Source organism: Lepisma saccharinum, chromosome 23 (assembly GCF_977018435.1).
Source record: "Lepisma saccharinum chromosome 23, izLepSacc3.1, whole genome shotgun sequence".
NCBI classification, from domain to species: Eukaryota; Metazoa; Arthropoda; class Insecta; order Zygentoma; family Lepismatidae; genus Lepisma; species Lepisma saccharinum.
In genome coordinates this window covers 64538127-64558244 of record NC_139251.1, presented here as the reverse complement: position 1 = coordinate 64558244, position 20118 = coordinate 64538127, and the positions used below count along the sequence as shown (strand labels likewise).

At 40.8% G+C, this 20118-nt stretch overlaps 1 protein-coding gene across 2 annotated transcripts in view; it reads left to right on the top strand.

Annotated features, from left to right (window-relative positions):
• LOC145977877 (uncharacterized) overlaps positions 1-18865 on the top strand; it is a 32944-nt gene extending 14079 nt beyond the window's left edge. The window contains exons 2-6 of one of the 2 annotated variants that reach the window (XM_083110209.1): positions 1935-2051; positions 3354-3479; positions 15809-15895; positions 17031-17146; positions 18188-18865. In XM_083110209.1, the coding sequence (XP_082966335.1) occupies positions 1946-2051; positions 3354-3479; positions 15809-15895; positions 17031-17146; positions 18188-18763 (1011 nt within the window). In that variant the 5' untranslated portion in view covers positions 1935-1945 and the 3' untranslated portion in view covers positions 18764-18865. Of the gene's footprint in view, positions 1-1916; positions 2052-3353; positions 3480-15808; positions 15896-17030; positions 17147-18187 lie in introns of both variants that reach the window. The other variant, XM_083110210.1, reaches the window with a different exon arrangement.
• The last annotated feature ends 1253 nt before the right edge of the window (positions 18866-20118 follow it).

The window sequence follows — 20118 nt, the reverse complement described above, 5'->3', positions numbered from 1 at the left end:
AGGGTGTATCAGAAGTCCCTTACCACACCTTTTAAAATCCGCAGTGATGTATTTTCATGGAATTTGATATGGGCGATACAAAATAGGCCTAGGGGAACACCTTTTGGAGTATGTCACGGGGACGGCCACCATCTTGGTTCCGCCATCTTGAATTCAACTTTTTTATTTAAAATGATGGGTGGATCATGTAATTCATGACTATAGGCTAGAATTTCGTCAGGATGTTAAATCTAAAATCAGATTTCATGTAACTTCATTTGGTGAAAAGTTATTGGCAACTGAAAGTGATGTTTACCTGTTATAGACTTTGCTCCACATGTTGTCCGTGCTGAGCAATGCACGTGTGCAGACGCTTCTCCCAATGTGTTTGGACACAGAGCAAGGTATCTGGTGAAATTTGCTCAAAGGCAGCCATGATACGTTGTTCCAGATGACGAACATCACGAATTTTGACACCATACACCATAGCCTTAACGTGTCCCCAAAGGTAGAAGTCCATTGGAGTTAGGTCTGGTGATCGGGCAGGCCATTCAACTGGCCCACGTCGACCAATCCATACCACAGGAAATTGTTCATCCAGGTACTGACGCACCTGGACGCCATAAAGGGGAGACGCACCATCTTGTTGAAAAAACCTGGGAAATATACCATCTTCCGAGATCAGAGCTGGCAGTATCTCTTCCTGTAGCATCCCCAGGTATCGTTCCGCATTTAAATTTCCTTGAATTCAAAAAGGACCGATTATCCGTGTTCCCCATATGTCTGCCCACACTATAATTTTGCATGCACCGGTCATTTTGGAGGGATCTGTCTATGCGGGGTTGTCATGCGACCAATAGCGCATGTTTTGCCTATTCACCTCCCCATTTACGTAGAAGTTCACTTCATCGGAATGGAGTATCTGCATAGCGACGTTTGGATTTAGCCGTACTTGCGCGATAGCCCACTCGCAAAACTGCACGCGGCGATCTGGATCGTCCTCGGAGAGGTGTAGCTGCATTTGCACCTTATACGAAAGCCACTTGTGCCTCTGTAGCACCCCCTGTACACTGAACTGTGACTCATAGCACATTGCATTGCTATACGACGTGTGCTTCGCTGCGGTGACGTCGAGAAGGAGGTCAGCATTGCCGTAACTGTTGCTTCATCCGTGACTGTCCGCGGTCGTCCACTACGCGGTCTGTCCAAGACCGTGCCCGTCTCTTCGAATTTGGTTAATAACTGTGCCACTGAAACATGTGACACAGGGTGATGTTCTGGATGACGCAGGTTGAAATCGGAAGCCACTGCACGGGCACTTCTCCCACCCCACAGTTTGACGATCTGGATGCGTTCCTCAGTTGTTAACGGCATGGTTCAACACCCGCAACAAACAGGTAAACATCACTTTCAGTTGCCAATAACTTTTCACCAAATGAAGTTACATGAAATCTGATTTCAGATTTGACATCCTGACGAAATTCTAGCCTATGGTCATGTATCACATGACCCACCTATCATTTTTAATAAAAAAGTTGAATTCAAGATGGCGGAACCAAGATGGCGGCCGACCCCGTGACATACACCCAAAGGTGTCCCACTAGGCCTATTTTGTATCGCCCATACATGCGAATTCCATGCAAATACATCACTGCGGATTTTACAAGGTGTGGTAAGTGACCCGTAATACACCCGTAATAATAATAATAATAATACATTTTTACTCTCGTCTTCTCCTTCTACCTCTATTACTTGATAAATAAAAATTCGTTTCTTTAACAAAGTTATAGTCCCTAGTCTGTACTGAAGAAACGAGGTATAATTTGCAACTCTAGCATTCATACTTTCTGAGATATGACTTTATTGAAAACCTTGCAGAATTTTAATGTTGCTCAGAGTTGACCTTCCTCATTGCAAGTAGAATTTATAATTTTCAGGTCTCCTATTGATTGCAGTTTCCCTGAGAATGAGACACTGCGTGTTCTACCTCCTGGTCCAATGGTTGTGTGGCTATGTTGATGTGAACACCGCTTTCATCTACATTCGCCCCAAAAGTTCTGTTCCTGCAAATGGTGAGTATGGGACATGGGCGTTCTGCTCAATTGTGGAATCCTCGAGATAAGATTCATTGTGGTTTAGCAGGGTCTAAGCAGTGACAGGGAAAGGTTTTTCTTTAGTTTTCAGTCCACTTTATGCACAGGGAAGCTAGTCGGGACTGGACCTACAGTGGAGCCCGAGCCACTATGTACTCTACTGGAGATCGAACCCGGACTCCTGGATTACAAGGCGACGACGTTACCATTAGGCCATCGAGGAGGAATTCACGTGGGAAAAGTCACATTCACATCACGTAGAATTGGTTTTGGTTGTATATAAATACATGTTTCCTTAATTAACAAGGTTTTAACCGCATATTGGGGTGAGAGATGTCGGGTACTGACTCTCTGTGACGAAGTGATTTGCCCTGGGGATTGAGAGAATGAAAATAGAATTTTATATTAGATCTACATGAATAGAAACCAAAAAATAAACAAAACGTTACACCTAATAAAACCCATTTTAACTATTTTGTAAGTTAATAACATTTCTAACCAGTTGGTATAGGAATTTGTTTCCTACTTTATAATTATCTGATATACATGTAAGTAACAATTTCGGCATTAATAAAATTATTTAATTTATAATGTTGTTAAAACTTCAACAATTTCTCTGTAACCTTTAGAAGTAGTAAGAATTAATGGTGTATTATCTTTATTAGCCACTCCGTTCGCCTTGTAATCACGCGGTCCTTGGTTCGATGCCCGGTGGAGGTACATAGTGGTTCGGATCCCACTTTAAACTTTAGGTCCAGTCCCGATTATCCTTACTGTGCATAAAGTGGACTTAAAACACCAAATCAATCAATCTTTCCCCATTAAAGTCAATTAACTTTCTTTTGAAACATTTCTTTCGAAGACGCTTCCTTTGTAAGATATTTCGAGTTATCACCATATATGTGTAAAAAAGTGTGTGTGTGTGTGTGTGTGTGTGTGTGTGTGTGTGTGTGTGTGTGTGTGTGTGTGTAAATTACGATCTTCCTCCCCCGTCGCCTTCACCAATCTCCAACGATTTCGCACCCTGCCTTCACATGCCTTACTAACAGAAATGCTGAGAAAGTAACGCCTTACTTATCATTACTTCACATCCTCCACTCTGGGGATAATTTTATTAGAAGAAATGTCTATACAGGCTCCCTTCTGTGCACAAGCTCCAGTGTTGGGTTAATGCTTCCGATCAACACGGCGCAATAACATGACAAGTGTGTGCTACAAAATTCAATATATTTCTGAAGATACAGTTTCTGTTGCACCTTTAAATCCTCTTCATGGTTTCAGACGAGAATGTCCGGTGCAAGCCAGATATGTGCAGCGGAGGGCTGGTGTGCATCAAGAAGCTCATCTTTAAGTCAGGAGACGGTCAGCCGGAAGTGAAGTTCCAGTGCGAGGACACCAAGCGATCTGGTGAGAAGGCTTTTGGTATTTAGAAATTAGAAATTCTTTATTCATGGGCGAAGTTCAATCTGTGGCTTTTCAAACCACTTAAACCACAATCAAAGAACCAAAAATTCAAAACTACTATAATATATATAAGCAGTGCCGGCGATTTGGTTTCAAAACTGGGTGGCAAGGACAGTTTACTTTCCCTTGGTAGATAAGGTTTAGCATTCTGTGGAGGGGAAAGAGGCAAAAGGGGGGCAACTAACCCCACCCCCACCCCTAATCGCCGCCACTGTATATAAGTACAATTTTAGCATTCGTTTTTGTTAAATTAACACCATAAACAACGTCACAGTAATCGAAGATGGGAAGAACGAGAGATTGAATAATTGAACGTCAGTTCAAAGTAAATGCGATGATTTATAGAGCGATCTAAGTATATCAAAGCCAGTGGTTCCCAAAGTGTGTTCCGCTCCAGCCTGTAGCTCCGTGGTTGGCTTACAGGAGCGCTGCGAAATGTTCCAATATTTCCACTGAAATGACGCTTATTCCAAATATGTGCTTATTTAGTACTTTTGCAATGAAAATGTTTCTGAATTTAAAATTTGTTTATTTTTGTCAACTCAAGGCAAGCAACCTAACACACTAACTGGGCGTTGCAAGTGTTAGATAGGCCTGCATTCTGACTTGGGCACCGCGGAAAAGTCTTGAAACGCTAAGGGCGCCCAACGTTTGGGAAGTCCTGCCATAGGCCTTTGAACCTTGAGATTTTACGTGGATTTGCCAATCAAGTTCCTGATTAAATATCTTTCCTAGGTTCTTAACAGTTGTGTAGTGTGGAACCCTTACATCATTAATATTAATTGATAACACATTCATTTGAATTTTATTTAAGGCAGCGCTAGAACCAATTAATGTAAAGCAACACTTACCGGAGTTATTTACAAGACCCACAAGTGTAACGAGTGCACTCACGGTCCCCGAAATGACGTGTCAATCATACCCCGGCACGGGGCCAAACGTCGTTATGTGTACGGGAAACCGGTCGTGACTCTCGGCCCAGGTTTTCAAGTTCGGTACTGAGACGGTCGTTTATTGTCATACTATTGCGAGGCGGAGATTAATACCTTGAAATGTTACACTGTTTTGTTTACCTTTGATATGTAGATTCGAACAATCATAAAACACTAATAGCATAACATCTGATACCTGAAAAACGTCAAATAACAACACTGACGAACGGTAAAAAGTGAATATATATTGTAACAACAAAAAAATTGCAATCAACAACTGTTTACAAAGCCTCCTCAAACTCTCACAACATTCACTCTCTCTCTCTTTCACACACATGAGGTATTTTTACATATGAAGTAAAGATACAAACCACGGATCTCATTAACATATCCTTCCCTTTTTGTTTTAAACCTTAATGTGAATTTATGGCATTTGTCTGCCAGCTCCTGTGCTCTTTTAAATTAACTTAAATGCCAGCCCTCGGAAAGCGGTTAACTAAGACAATTGGGTCGGCGTGGTTAAATCTTTCGTTCGAATGAACGTATGCATCCAGTCGTAAGCACGACATTTAACAAGTTTCTCGGACGGGGGTAATACACATAAGCCTCTCTCGTCCAATGAGAACAATTACACAATTACATAGTGATGCAAAAAACTTAATTGGCTCCAGTTGCCGGAATACACAAATCAATCGTCGGCGCGAGCAAAAATTACATTAAAAAAAAACTATGCAACAAATAATACTACTTCATGGGCACGACCTTGCAATAAAAATTACGCTTTCCACAATTAAAAAGGACTCATCAGTCAAGTATTGACAAATTAAATGGCGCGACGGGGCGGTCGGTTACACAAGAAATGGAGCTTCTAACGCTGAATGCAGACAATTAAATTAGAACATCTGAACATGAAATAACCCTTCTTTACAACAATACCAAAAATTGTCAGACACGGAAATTAGGCTCGGGGTTTCCTGAGTAACTTTGCAAATAAGTGAGACTTCGGCGTTAACAGTACGGTGTTGATACTAACAATGCACGTTTACATTGACATAGACCCTCTGAAGTATACTCTACCGGACTCTGCTACATGGCGTGGTCATTCATCTCTCCGGGACGCGGGACTTGCACACGGTTCCTTTGTGGCGAAATTGTTCTCCGAGGTCGATCGCGACGAAGAATAATTGCGACGATACGGTGTACTTGCACCTCCTTAGTACTTCGGGCGTTCCTCTTGTCACTAGCGTCGGGTGTACGTGGTCACGCGCCGGTCAGGAATCTCTCCAGTGTCGGGCATCAATTGGACGTCGATCTGCAATCATCTCTCTCTGGTGACGGGCTTCGTTTGGGCGTCGTTCTGGAATCGTCCTTCCCTCTCTCTCTCTGGAAACGAGCTTCGGTTGGAACGTCGATCTGGAAACGTCCTTCGGGCTTTGGTTGGAACGTCGATCTGGAAACGTCCTTCGGGCTTTGGTTGGAACGTCGATCTGGAAACGTCCTTCGGGCTTTGGTTGGGACGTCGATCTGGAAGCGTCCTTCTGGCTTTGGGCAGTGTGTTTGGTTTTGGCGTCGTCCGACTGGCTTCGGCGTCGTTGCAGGCGTCAGGGGAGTCGACGGACTCCCTTCTCTATCTTCTTTAGCCCTCCATTATTATGTAGTCTACGCTTGGCAAAAACAAATCACCGCGTAATCTTCACCAAAATAAGGCGCACACTGGTAACTCTCTATCTGCAGTTCGCTCACGGTACGTAAGGAAACGAAGTTCACGGACACAAAACAATAATCACGCGAGAGTGTAGCGCGGAGATGCTCTCTCTATGAAATCCGGGTAAAAACTGTGTCTGGAATCGGGGTACTCTTGTTTATATGTCCCTTTCGAATTTGTCCGTTGGGAATGACGCTAAGGTGGCTTCGCTTCGGTTTCCCAGGGGATGGAAATGACCTCTGTCCATTGTCTTGAAACGCGGTCACCGAGGCGTCTTCGATACTTGCAGGCTTGGGATCCAGCTGGTTTTCCTGGTCATCCGTGAAACACGGGATCGCTCCCCGCTGTGATTTGAAGCCCGGTCTCGACGAAAATAACCTTTCCATTTCTCCGTGTTAGTGCAAATATGTCATGTTCTAAGCCGAAAAGACAGCTCCGCTGTCACTCAAGAAAAACCCGTCCTCCAACTCCCGACGTCTGGCTCGGATACAAATTTATCCACAAAATAAAGAACCTCACACTTTTATATTTGAACATAAATGAATCAATAAACAAAAATAATTTATATCGAACTGCGTTTCGATGTGAAGGTCGACTCGACGATCCGTTGATGAAGTTCTTCCGATAGCGTACTACTACTCGCTGTAACTCTTTTTTTAACGTTCGGTAATCCGACTTAAAGTCGGTGGCAACAACTGTTCACGCCATAACTGTGTACAACTGTTTGTATAATTCCAAGGCTACGACTGTGCACGCCATGTATTTCAGATATCGACGGGGTGGGGGGGTATTCTCTCGAGCTATATAAATGAAATTCGAACTTTCGGCCGTTGAGCGACCGCGTCTCTCGAAAAGGACGCTTTCAGCGTAAAGCTGTTTTTGCATTACCTTTCCTGCGATTCCGGAAGAATTCGTATCAGCGGATTTTTACATTCGCTGAAGATCGCAGGTGGCATTTGCTTGAAGGAAGCTCTTTCCAGCTTATTTCATACTCGGGCCCTTCTTATGAGGTTATTAGACTATTAGGATGTGGCGCCCGGGGTCCTGGGTTCGAGTCATGTACATAGGCAGAGTTCTGGAGGGGCCAGGGGGTCTGCCCCCCTTCCTCAATTTACAAAAAGACTAAAAAAATAACACATAATTAAGTTCAGTTACTACATTTTTGTTATGAAGCCATACCGCAAATCTTGACGTTTGGCATGATGATGATGGCATGGTAATTGCACCTCAATAGCGGGTCTTAGACGATTTGTTTGATGTGTACAGTTTGAAGAAAGAAAAACGTAATATGACTCTGTGTTGAGTCAACAGTTACTGCTGAGGCATCAAAAGAACTTTTCAATTTAATTTTTCTAAAATTTCTGAAGCTTACTATTGTACCGTAACGTTTTTAAAGTATTGTATCAATAAAAAAAATAATGAAATGCAAAATGCAATAATCGTACTGTTTTGCTTTCTTTAAAACTGACAACCAATATACTAATTAATATTTGTTTACTTAAGCGAGGAAATTTAAAATTTTCAAATCTAAAAGGCTTAAAACTCAGTGTTCTTAAGTTGTTTCTTATTTCCGGGGGAAGGCCTCCGGACCCCTTATAAACTAGGGGATATTCAATAACCCTCAGGTACATCATATGCTTCTCCCAGAGTCTGGCCCCCCAAAGCAAAAGCTCAAACTCCGCCCATGGTCATGCCTAGTACACGCACAGCCATAGGCGCCAGGAAGAGGAAGCAGCCCTATCCCTTGGAAAATTAATGTCAAACTAAAATATTTATTTGACGCCTTTTAGTTAATTTCAGTTACAGTAATTTGTATTAATTACAAGGAAATGATAATTAAAGACTGGTACAAGTCGTCACACGAAAAAAGCTTCAAGCTAAACCGCTGGGGCTTACGAAAATCTCTCCCATGACCACAGGGGTGCAGGGGATGCGATTTCCAATCAAGGGAGAGACGTGCAAATAAAGGAAGTTAAAATACTGCCACTTTACGTTGATTCTGGAGACGAATTTATTTAATCGCGACGAAGAAGATTGCAAAGATAAGGTAAAGCCTTTCTTTTCAGGCTCGTAGGGGTGAATGAAATTAGATCTCCACACATTCACGATCTTGACCATTGTGGAGGTGATGTGATCAGCATCACGCTCCTATCGCCTTTACAGTTCTTCAATACTTGTGTTACGAGTATTCCTCTTATTTATGAGGGAGCCGTGGAAGGCATGGAAATTTAACTTTGTTTCCGTGGATACTTGAAGTCTGAATTCGAACCTTAGGAAAAAAAAAATTGAAACTTTCCATATTTACCCAGTTAGGTGATGGTGACCTACACCCATGAGAAACTTGAAAATTTTTATTGGGTTGGGAAGATTGTCATTCATACAAAAGTTTCTCGCTGTTTTAAACACACGGAAATGTGTTGTAACCGAATAATAATCGATTTTATGTGGTGTGATTTATGACGTCACGCACTAGGAATGCCTACGTTGTTAGGTTAGGCCTGTTAGGTTAGGCCTGTTAGGTTTGGTTGTCTTAGCATAAATACGCAGCAAATGTATTATTTATGCGGAGACAACTAAACAGTACAAGCCTAACCTAACATCTTAGGCAATTAGCCTAATAATGAAAATATTCCCCCGTGACGTCAGAATGGAAGGTTGCCCTAGCGTTTCGCGATAAGACACACCACGCGCTTCTCGTGCAGGTGAAACTCCCGAGTGGAAAGTGTGCTACCAAACATGTTGTTCCGTTGTTCTACGATGTTTCAAATTTACGATTCCTTTAATAGAGAACCTGTCGTGCATATTCGTGAGTTGCAGGCCGAAGGTTTAGTGGCGGAAAACAAGTTACTTTATGGTGATCCTTGGATATCAGCCGTTGATTGCTTGCGTGTCTGACGAATATTTCTTCAAATAAGTCTCAAAAGTTGTCCGGGATGCGAATGATTGGACGTACGTGGTGACATTTCGAGGATAATAATCTCGCTTGTTTGTGGTTTCCGCATGTTAAATCACTTTCAGCTACTTTTAAAACATCGAAATGTGCAGATTGAAAAAAAAAAAAAGTTGGAATTTTCGAGGGTGTAGGGTCAGTCACCAGTCTCCCCAGTTAACCCACACAGTCATGGCACTTGTATCTCAGTACTGTTAGATTTTATACTTGCTTTTGACAGAAACCTATACGTTAAATATAGTATAGTCCTACATATCGATATATCGATCTCGCCGCCGAAATTCCACGGTTCGAGTCCCGGCTTATGCAAGGGTGTTCTCCATATCATTATCTAATCATCACTCATCCTCATTTTATCGATTAGCCAAAAGTGTCAGAAAAGCGACACTAAATAACAAAGATACATGTTTTGTACAACTGAGTTTACATTCCCGATGATTTCATTTAAAAAAAACTGTTCATAAAACACAAACTCTATCAATAAAGAAACAACCATAGGACCGAATTTACAATACCGGACCCCTCCCCGATTTTTCTAATAGTTCGCATACTCACTAATTGAGATCTCCTATTCACGAATTTGAAGTTAAAATTTAGGGGTCGCGTCTAGAAATTTCATAATAAGCGAAATTGAGTGGTCCGCGATCGGCACGATTGCTCATTATTTACCGGTAAATTTTGTGTTTCCAATACTTAAAAAACTAAATATACATTCCTGATATTACTACGACCCCAAATTTTAACTATGTTTGCCTAAATTAGCCTAACCTAACCTTACCGTGAATGGTTCGTCAATGGTTTTACGACCCCAAATTTTGACTATGTTTCCTTAACCTAACCTTACCGAGAATGGTCAGTGCAGCTATCCGTAAATAGTTTTGCGCTAATTGTGATTACGAACCGATAAAAAATCTTATTTTCGTAGCACTTTAACGGCAAACGTTCATCATCGAAGGTGCCATTTTCGTATCCTGCAATTTTACGATCGATGCACTGTTGCCAAACTTACCTGTAATCAAATCATTCCACATGTTCTTCTACATCGTGATTGTCGCTGTCACTTTCGTCTTCTTCGTCATCCTCGACGCATTTCTGTGTTGGATCGTAGAGCTTACCGGCTAGGCGAAATAATTCTAAAGTACGGTCCGATCCTGTAACAAACTGTACAACATTAACAACTTTTTTACTGTTCCCTTCCGCCATTCTTACACGATGCTCTCCAAGTATGAAAACAACAGTGTGGCAACGCTGTAGACAGGGTAACTAATTTCGAACGTCAATTGTTCATATCAACAATTATGGCTCCTATAGTTGTATACGGAGAATCATTGCGAGAATTGAAAAGCTTATTTTACAACTTCTACACGTTAATGAATAATTTCTTCACCTCACCCAAATATGTTGACCTGAGATAAATCATCGCGACTAATTATTTCGTGAGTATAAGACGTAGCATAGAAATTACAGAAGGGCCCGGTATTGTAAATTCTTGCCCAACCAAAGATAAGCGCTCTTGATTTGGTTTATTTCACGTCCACTCTACCACTTTCGGCTAATCGAAAAGATGAGGATGAGTGATGAGATGATGAAATTGATGGAGGGGCACTTACAAAGAACACCCATCACAAGGGCGGGGTTCGAACCCGGCACTCCTGACGTCGTAGCGCGCTGTGCTAACCACTACGCCACGAAAGTCGGCAGAACGAACAAAACTGGTTTGGTAGCGCGATAAACGTAACGCGATTATAAGTTATGCATTTTTGTACACTTTATGTTCACATAAAGTGACACATTTTATAAGGTTAGACAGACGAAGTATGTACCACTTTTACCAACCCAGGAAGAGGAAAAAAAACAGTAATTGTACTCGCCAAAAAACAGCTATTTTCCTGCACTTCCTACGTCTGGCACGAAACACGTCTCTATATTCTGTGAGCAACGTACATCTTTTCGGCTTCATATCGCACTTACAAGTCACTATCATACACTGTTGTAATTGTCGCACGTACATGGAAGGATACACCAAGTCAAACACCACACAACACATTACAGTCAAGTGTCCCACTCGACAGAACGCCCATTCAACAACAGCAGCGTCATTTGTAATTCTTGGCTATGCACGAACGATAACACGACGGAAAGCACGTCTACGCACATTATTTTGCTACAGAGAAACACACACATCACACCCAAACTGAGGCAGAACCAAGTAAAAACATGTAAACTCTTGACTAAGCTCCAAGTCGACTCGCAAATCGCTCCAGTGATAGTGGAGTACCCTGAGACACAAGGGTTCAAGGTAGCCAACCTCATGACTACAAAAATTTCTGTATGAATATACAAGGGATAGCAAATGCAAACCTTAAGAGTTCGATAAAAAATATATGACAGACTGTACACACGTCAAATTTACATAATGTAGTGGCGCAACCACAGGGGGCCAACCTTCGACGGAAGTCAATGCTAGTGGGGGCAAGGGGGGCAAACGGGAATTTTGTCAGAAAATTTCACAGGTTGGGCGAGTTCCATTCCACTCAATTTACCAGACTTTTGCTTTAAAATATTCAAAAATTACATCAGAGTATAAAAATACATCTTATGTAATCATATTATACACTTTTTAACATAATATTGGTACAAAATCAATGTAAACTTTGATTGTGCGTAAGTTCCTGGATAAGTAGACTACACGAAAGTGTCGAGTGGCATTTTTGATCAAATGTTGTGGGCTGGTATCGGTAAATATAATCCAATTCATATTTTCCGATATCAATAACAAAGGGGAATTCCCCTCAAGTACCATCTTGGTGATAACAGTCTTGTAGCTTTAAAATATCATTTGTGATATTTACTATTCCTTCACCCTTAAAAGACTAGATATTGTTTTAAAATACAGGGTTAACCTAAAAGAAATATACACTTTCAAAGTTTTACAGAAATAAAAAGGTTTAATAATAGCGCTGAAATACGTACATGATTTGAAGAGTACGTCCTGTGTGACCCTTTTGTAACACGACAGATATGCCATACAGTGTTCTAAAACGACGCTGCACGATATGAACAGAATTTGTTTTTGCAAATGCAATCACGCACAAAGCCTTCTCCACCTGGCTAGCGGCCATACTGCTCGACGTACGTCAAGGATGCTCACGTGATGCTGACGTCACGAAGACAAACGAAAAGCGAAGGTCGTAAACTTCAGACTTTCTCTATATAACAGTACTAAATGATTTCTCATGTAACAAACAAATTACGGAGCGTCTAAACTGTCTATTTCTTTTAGGCTAACCCTGTATAATAAATCGATTCAAATTGTGTTTATATGTAAATTGAACAATAAGGTACTTACTCACTCCCCTTGCCAAGCTGTTCGTTCATTTTATGTTCACTTTATCCACAGATAGCCTACTCGGGACTGGACCTACAGTTTAAAACGTGATCCGGCGATCGAACCACGGATCCTTTGATTACAAGGCTACACAATACCATCGAAAGGCCCTCGTGTTAACGTACAAGAGAAACATCATATTTGGTTCTGTTTCATTTATTTTCAAATATTTATTTAAAAAACATACTTTTAGGCATGGTACAATACGGTTGGCAATACTGTTCATCAACTGATAGAAGCGATCAGGTTGGATAAAAGAATACGGGATACCACAAAACCTAAGCTAAACGGATTCCCAATCGGAAGAGTCTCGCGAAACAGACTCTACCACAGAAGCGTATTATCAAGTTCTCTGTTGAAAGAGGATTTCATTGCTGTTGGACGATGAAATGTTTTAGATGCGAAACTTCTCTCTTATGCTCTCCTCTGTTCATGCATTTCTTCCTATATCTTTTCTACCTTCTCTTTTTTTTAATTTCCATGTATTTAATTCTTCTCTATTGTTTCTCTCGTTCTCTTTGTTCTGTGATTGTCTTCCATTCTTCCTCTGTTTTAATTTTCCTCCTCTACTCCTCTATTTTGCTCCTTTCTTTTCCCATTTTCCATCTACTTCTTTTTATTCTTTTCCCTCAGTTTATCTCCGTTTCATTCTCTTTCTCTTTGTTTATCTTTCTTTCTGACTCTGCTTTTGCGTCTTTCTCATTCTTCTCATACTCCTCTTTCTATCTTCCGAACCTCTTTCTTTTCCTTATTTCTTTCCCATTTTATCATTATAAGTTCCCCCTCTCTCTCTCTCTCTCTCTCTCTCTCTCCTTCTATGTCTTATTCCATTTGTTTCTACCAGTCTTTATCCCTCTGCATGCGTATCTACTTTTATCTTTGTTATAATTATGGCTCGGAAGTTGAGGAACAATTCTTTTTTTTTTTAGTGTCCGAAGATGAGGCCCAACATATTATATGTTCATTTTGGGTCATTTTAGGTCAGAAAAGGTGGGTTTTATTTGTCCGTCTTTGCCTTTTTCGGCGTTTTTTGGCTTATTGGTCCTTTTTTAGCCTTTTTTAGGTCTTAACGGCTTTCTTTTGCAACTTTACCTTCTTTCGACTACGTTTTTACTGCCCATTCTCAATTCGAATCATCAGTTCAACACCTCTTAAACAAATATATATATATATATATATATATATATATATATATATATATATATATATATATATATATATACAGGGTGTCATTTTAATGGCTCCCACGGACCACGGAAACCTATAGAGGACATCAAAACAAACAACTTTTCTCAGTAACATTTTTCTCGTTGGCGCATCGTTTCGGCGCTCCAGTCGTTCAAAAAAGCCCGTTTTTCCGCCTGAATGCTGGCAACCACACACAACATTTGATTGTATTTGTGACGTCATATCCCGTCGTGAAGCGATGCGTTCCAGGGTTGCCAGGAACACACATATTCTGTGAAAAATGACATAGCTACAATCAGCCACATTATGTACCGTAAACCAAAACGAGAAAACACGTTCTGTAACTAACAGGAAGTAAACAAACGATACAAAAATGGTAGAAAGAGAATTCAAGTGGAAGTGGTCTTATCGATTTTTGTCTCATCTTGCATGTCAAATATTTTCAAATCTAGTTACCAGGTAGGCATCTACAATTTAGTCTATCTACTTCTGATACTAGTTGTCTGTGACACACTGAACAGATGACAACATAGAAATGAAAGAACTCAAAATTCCAAAGGTAAGCAACACAGAATGTAATGTATATTTAGGGCATTATGAGGCAAGTGACAAAAATGGTTGAAAATACAGGGATATAAATAGTAGTAAACCAAACTCTCCGACGACTGTGTTTATCTACGCAACGGATACACATGTAATAGTTTGCAACTCTGAACAGGGCAGTATATAAGTAAATGATTTATTATTAGATTGTTACTGTGGTTGTACGTGTTTTAGCCGTAATGTAACAACGTGAACCTCAGATACTTCCGTTATCAGCACAAAAGTACCACAAGGCATCTTTACACAAACCTGTAGATATGAACCTTGCAACGAGATTTGCATATATAATTGACATGTAGCTGGGCGTAAACAGCCACATGTAAGCTGTAAGTCCAATAAAATGTATTGTTGTGTTGTTGATATTTGACATGTAGGCTGAGACAAAATCCGATATTGACACTTCATTCTCAATACGTTTTTTACTATTTCCCATTTCGTTGGTTCACTTCCCCCTTTCCCTGAGATGACTGCTGATCTTCTGGCTGGTAGGCTATGATGTTAGATCAACTGGACGCTTTCCTCGCTTCGTTTTACAGCTAATAATGTGGTTGGTAGTTTGTCATTTTTCACAAAATTTGTGTGTTCCTTGAAACACTACCGTGCGAAGTTTCGCCGTAGGAAATGTTGTCACAGATACGATCAAATGTTGTGTTGGGTTGCCAGCATCCAGGCGGCAAAACGGGCTTTTTTGGACGGCTGTAGCGTCGAATTGACGCACCAACGAGAAAAATGTTACTGAGAAAAGTTGTTTCTTTTGATGTCCTCTAAACGAATCTGTGGTCCGTTGGCGCCATTAATATGATACCCTGTATATTTGAACCATCCCTGAAACGAGAGAAAAACATTTTTGACTGAAAGAAGATGTATTTCATTCATATAGTTTTTTCGCACTGTGTGTTCCATACCACCAGAATTGTATTTTTTTTATTCATGAAATATGTAATTAAAACTGAAGTTATTAATTGATTCGGATCACATTTATACGTCCTTTTTTCCATTTTTAGTTCCTTTTTTATATATTTTTAGGTCTTTTTATAGCTCTTTTTTTGGCAATTTATAGGTCTTCAACTTCTGAGCACTAGTTATAATATAAGCTATTTCGAAACTTTCTCTTGTTGGGGGAGAATGAGGGCGAAGATCCCCCCATCGGTGGTGACTCACCTGATAAAAATAATGGAACCATTCAATCTAAATTATTTCCTCGAGCCGGAATGAATTAACGAGTACACTATAGGACCAGAGCTCAACTTCCGATGTATTACAACGTGGGAAGTTTTATTTTTCGATGTGCATACTTTGAAGTACGCAGGAATATTGCCTAGCTAGGATTTTATGTATAAAGTGATCTTTCGAGTGAGCTCAAGTGTGGACTAAATATATTCACATGCTGATGATAACAGTCAAAACACACAAGGCGGATACTTATCCAATTGCGTTAAAGCATTTATGTACTTTTTTATTAATTTCATTATCCTACAACTAAAAATATATCATATTTCTTTCCAGGAGAATTTTCGGTGACCCAGTGCCGTAAGTGTTACGACAGCGATTTGGTTTGTTACGAACTTGGTACCGACAAGTATTGTGCAAAAGGTAATTTAAAGATACTGCAATAAATTTATAGTATTTAATGATATCGTATCACGCCGAATATTAAAGAAATCAATCAGGTCAGTTATGAAAGAACTGTCATATTGCCATCCTTGTTAGAAGAGATAAGAGACAGTATCGTCTTAAGTATATTTTGTTCGTATATATGAAGTTTTCTCTTTACTTTTTCTTTAATCTAATATTTACATAATTTTGTGTAATGTACTGAACTATCCAATTTAAAAACCTGCTAATTTGTTGCCATAATTCTTAAATAAACAAGAGTAACATCTATTGTTTGACTGACAACTTCTTGCACTTAAATGCCTAATTGTTCCCGCTAGACCCTCTGTCGGGAACATGAAATTCAATATTAATTCTCAAGGGTCGCTGGGAAAAAACACAATACGATTTTTAACGATGAGATACATTGTAGTTATATAACATTTCAGTCACTACCAATTAAAACAGAAGATCATCTAGAATTAACGTTGTACAATTCTCACGAAACACTAAAGTTTCTGTACGTAATTTTTAGTAAGGTTTATCCCTTTTAGCATAAATAATATATTTTTGGTGAAGCCCAGCAGTGCATTTATGCTGAGAAAAGTAAACCTCGCAAGCCTAACCTAACAACGAAGCCATTCCTCGACTATGTTAGAACACGATGATGTTTGTTGCTTGCGTGAGACCCCTTTATTTCAACACAACCCGTCGTTAGAAAGTAATTAGTAATATACAGGCAGGTCATTTGACGAGCTAAAAGGGTGACGTCATCAGTTGTAGGTTATGACGCATCTTGAAGATTGAAGTTCACCAAAATCAATTAACGGCTTTTCATTCTAAATAGAGGTCTCTGTGACATAATTAATATGATTGGAAGTAACAAACTTTAAACTATCTTAACAATTCAAAACTATAAAACCTTAAACACTCAGGGATATTACAAGTTATTTTATTCTAAAATGCATTTTGGGTATTGTGTGTGTAAAATCTGACTGGTTAATTTGTCTAAGAATCTACAACACTGAAGAATCTATTGTTTTTTTATATATATTACCCATGAATCATAGCGCGGCTGCACCGTAAACGCAGCTTCAACTTCTCTATTAATCTGATCCCCTCTTTGCTGTTTCAGCGCCTCGCTTCCTGTGTCAAGAGGACAGCCCCGCCACTTGCATCGGGAGAGGGTTGACATGCGCAGTGAGGTACAGCACTCTGATGGGCAGAAAAATCTACAAGGAAGTGTGCTATGTAAGTATTACACGGCAATGTTTGGACTAGATCGTATGGATAAAAGTGAGCATGTGCTCCATTCTGAACATGAACGAAAATTATGGTAACACTGTTAAGCCTTATTTCCATGTTAATAAAACATTAAAATGCTGACCAAGGCGAACTTTTATAGTATACAAATATACATAAAAACGTAACGTTTCCACCCTCTAGCAGGGTTTTCTTCAGACGAAACTTTACAACAAATAAAATTATAGGTTCTCAAGAGTTCACTGTAGGTGGCGAATCTTCGTCACTCGACCACTTAACGCGCTTGCCACAGAGAAGATTGTCGAGATCATATGAGATGAGTGACGCAGTGTCTAATTCACTAAATAGCTAACTTCAGTTTTCGAGGTATCTGTCCTGAGTCGAACCCAACACCTTTGCTGGTGAGTAGGTCAACGAGGCGGCTAGACTAGAAAGGAATATGGTAGAGTAGAATATGAGAGAATACAGGATTCTGAAGCATAATACAGAAGTCTCCCATACTTAGACAACTGCAAGTCTCGCAATCAGTGTGCCATGGAACGTTCACCTGTTCAGACACGAATCGTGACAGTGGAGCCGTTCATCTGAACAAGTTCCATTCAGGAGATGCAGCGGGCACTGCAAGCACCAGGACGTCAGAGAATAGCCTCCTCCGATCTGGAGGCTTCTGTTTCTGCACGCTGCCATTGGCTCTCTATTGACTGAACATCGTATCATGTTGTGACGCTGTGACACGGGTGGATGGAGACCCTCACTGCGCCGTCGTGGCAGTGCCTGATGAGTCTCCTGAACGGAACCCGTTCGGATGAACGCATCTACTGCCACAATTTGTGTCTGAACAGGTGAACGTTTGAATGGAGACTTTCAGCTGCCTAAGAATTGAAGACTTCTGCGCATGTGCACCTGCGTTCCGACAGGGTTGCCAACTGATATTAACGAACCATTAAAACAATAAAGCCTTTTCACTCTAAAGTGCATTTAAACTTCTCAAATCAATACAAAATCTTAAATTAATAATTCTCTTTTCAGAATTATGCGATTCGTAAACACGACCGCGAGCAGCCTTCGTCTGAAGAAGGCTCCAACCCAGCCAATAAGCAAGAGAGCAACGCGGGTCCAGGCGGCATCTACAGACCAATCACGCACAAATCCCGTCCTTCTAATAAAACCAGCTCCTCCAGGCCCTCTGACAACAGAGGACCTTCTCAATCTTCCAATAGTTATTACCGCCCGTACCAACCCAGACCAGCGAAACAATCTAGGAATGAGGACGACGAGGAAGACGCAGGTCCACCCACACCTGACGGGTCGTCCTACTTGTCCCCTGTTGGTTTCGTAGAGTCAGGGGTAGTTACACCTCGACCACGCAGCAGTCGCCGGCCACCGAGGGAAACGCCGGGGCAGAAACCCCCAAAACAGCGCCCTCAAGCTCCTTTAAAGTTCCCGAGTGTTCCCTTTGGCAGTGCGGGCAGCCAAGCTGTAGCTGAATCAGAGGCACACGCGGTAGCAGAGTCTCAAGCAGTGGCTGAAGCGGAATCAGAAGCCGAAGCAGAGGAGGAAGCAGATGTAGATGCAGAGGCAGATGCAGAGGAGGAGGCTCTATAGGGAGATAAAATATAGCAGAAGCAACAGATGTGTTTACCAAATGCTGTAAAAACTGATATGTTGTTTGCATCGATGTAAACATATATCGAAGAACAATAAATTTGTTGCCCTCGCTTATGAGCATATTTGTAACACAAGCAGGGGGTCATTATCCCCTTCATTATCCGAATTCTCTTAAATGAAAACCATACAGCGTGTTTTAAAAGACCTGCAGAATTCAAAAGCTATTTAAAGTAGGTGGTTTATTACATTGAAATATTGTTTTCTTACACAGAGGAAAATTTAACATTTTGTTAATGACGTCAATGGCGTGTGTACAGGTGATCACGCATTCACGTGATTCCAAGATGGCGTCGATACTGGCTGTGGGGCTTCATCTTTTTGTACTTTTTCACACTGTGCAGATATCAGAGTCAGATACCACTTAATCTACTCTCCTTTATGGTACCTCTGCTCCATGTTTTACATGCCGAAGGGTACTGTAAAATAATAATAATAATAATAATAGTTGCTGTAATTTACGGTCTGTAAGTCTCAGAAAACAATATTTTTCTTACAAAATATCGCTACAGTTTCACCATTCGAATGACATTTCTCTTTCCAGAAATCTTAGGTGGGGCACTTGCCGCCCTGCCCCACACTGCCAGCACCTTTGGTCCCAACCATTATGTGCCCACCGGGTATCGAATCTGGAACCCCTTGATTGCAAGGCGACGACGTTAACACTACGGCATCGGGGAGATCCAAACATTTTAACGAAATTGATGTGGAAATGTTATGATGATGTTAATCGCTAACCTCTACATTTATAAATCCTGTCCTGCTCTGAAATACGTATCAAGCCAGTGTGATTACAACCTCTTGTAACTATTTTGGTATTTGTGGAACAATAATACTACGTGATGTGATATTGTATTTTATGTATTAATCAGTATGTCAGAGATTGATTGATTGATTGATTGATTTAGTTTATTTTACTTTGCGTTTTGTGCCTCTTGGCTAATTTGCGAAGATGGGGATGAGTGATGAAATGATGAAATTGATGAATGGACATTCACAAACAACCAAGCCCGAGAGGGATTCGAACCCGGGACCCTTAGCGTCGCAGCGCGATGTGCAAACCACTTTTTTTAAAAAAAAGGAAATAACCCCTACACGGAGGTATCCCCCACCATTCACATTTTTTCTCATTTTATACTTTTCAATTGTTACAGTTTCTCAGTTTCTTATCATCTGGACAAACACAAATACCCATGCCTTACCCGCGACTCGAATCCGGAACCCCTGGCGCTGTAGCGCGCTCTGCTAACCTCTCCGCCACGGAGGTCGACAATCACTCGGCCACAGGGTCCGGC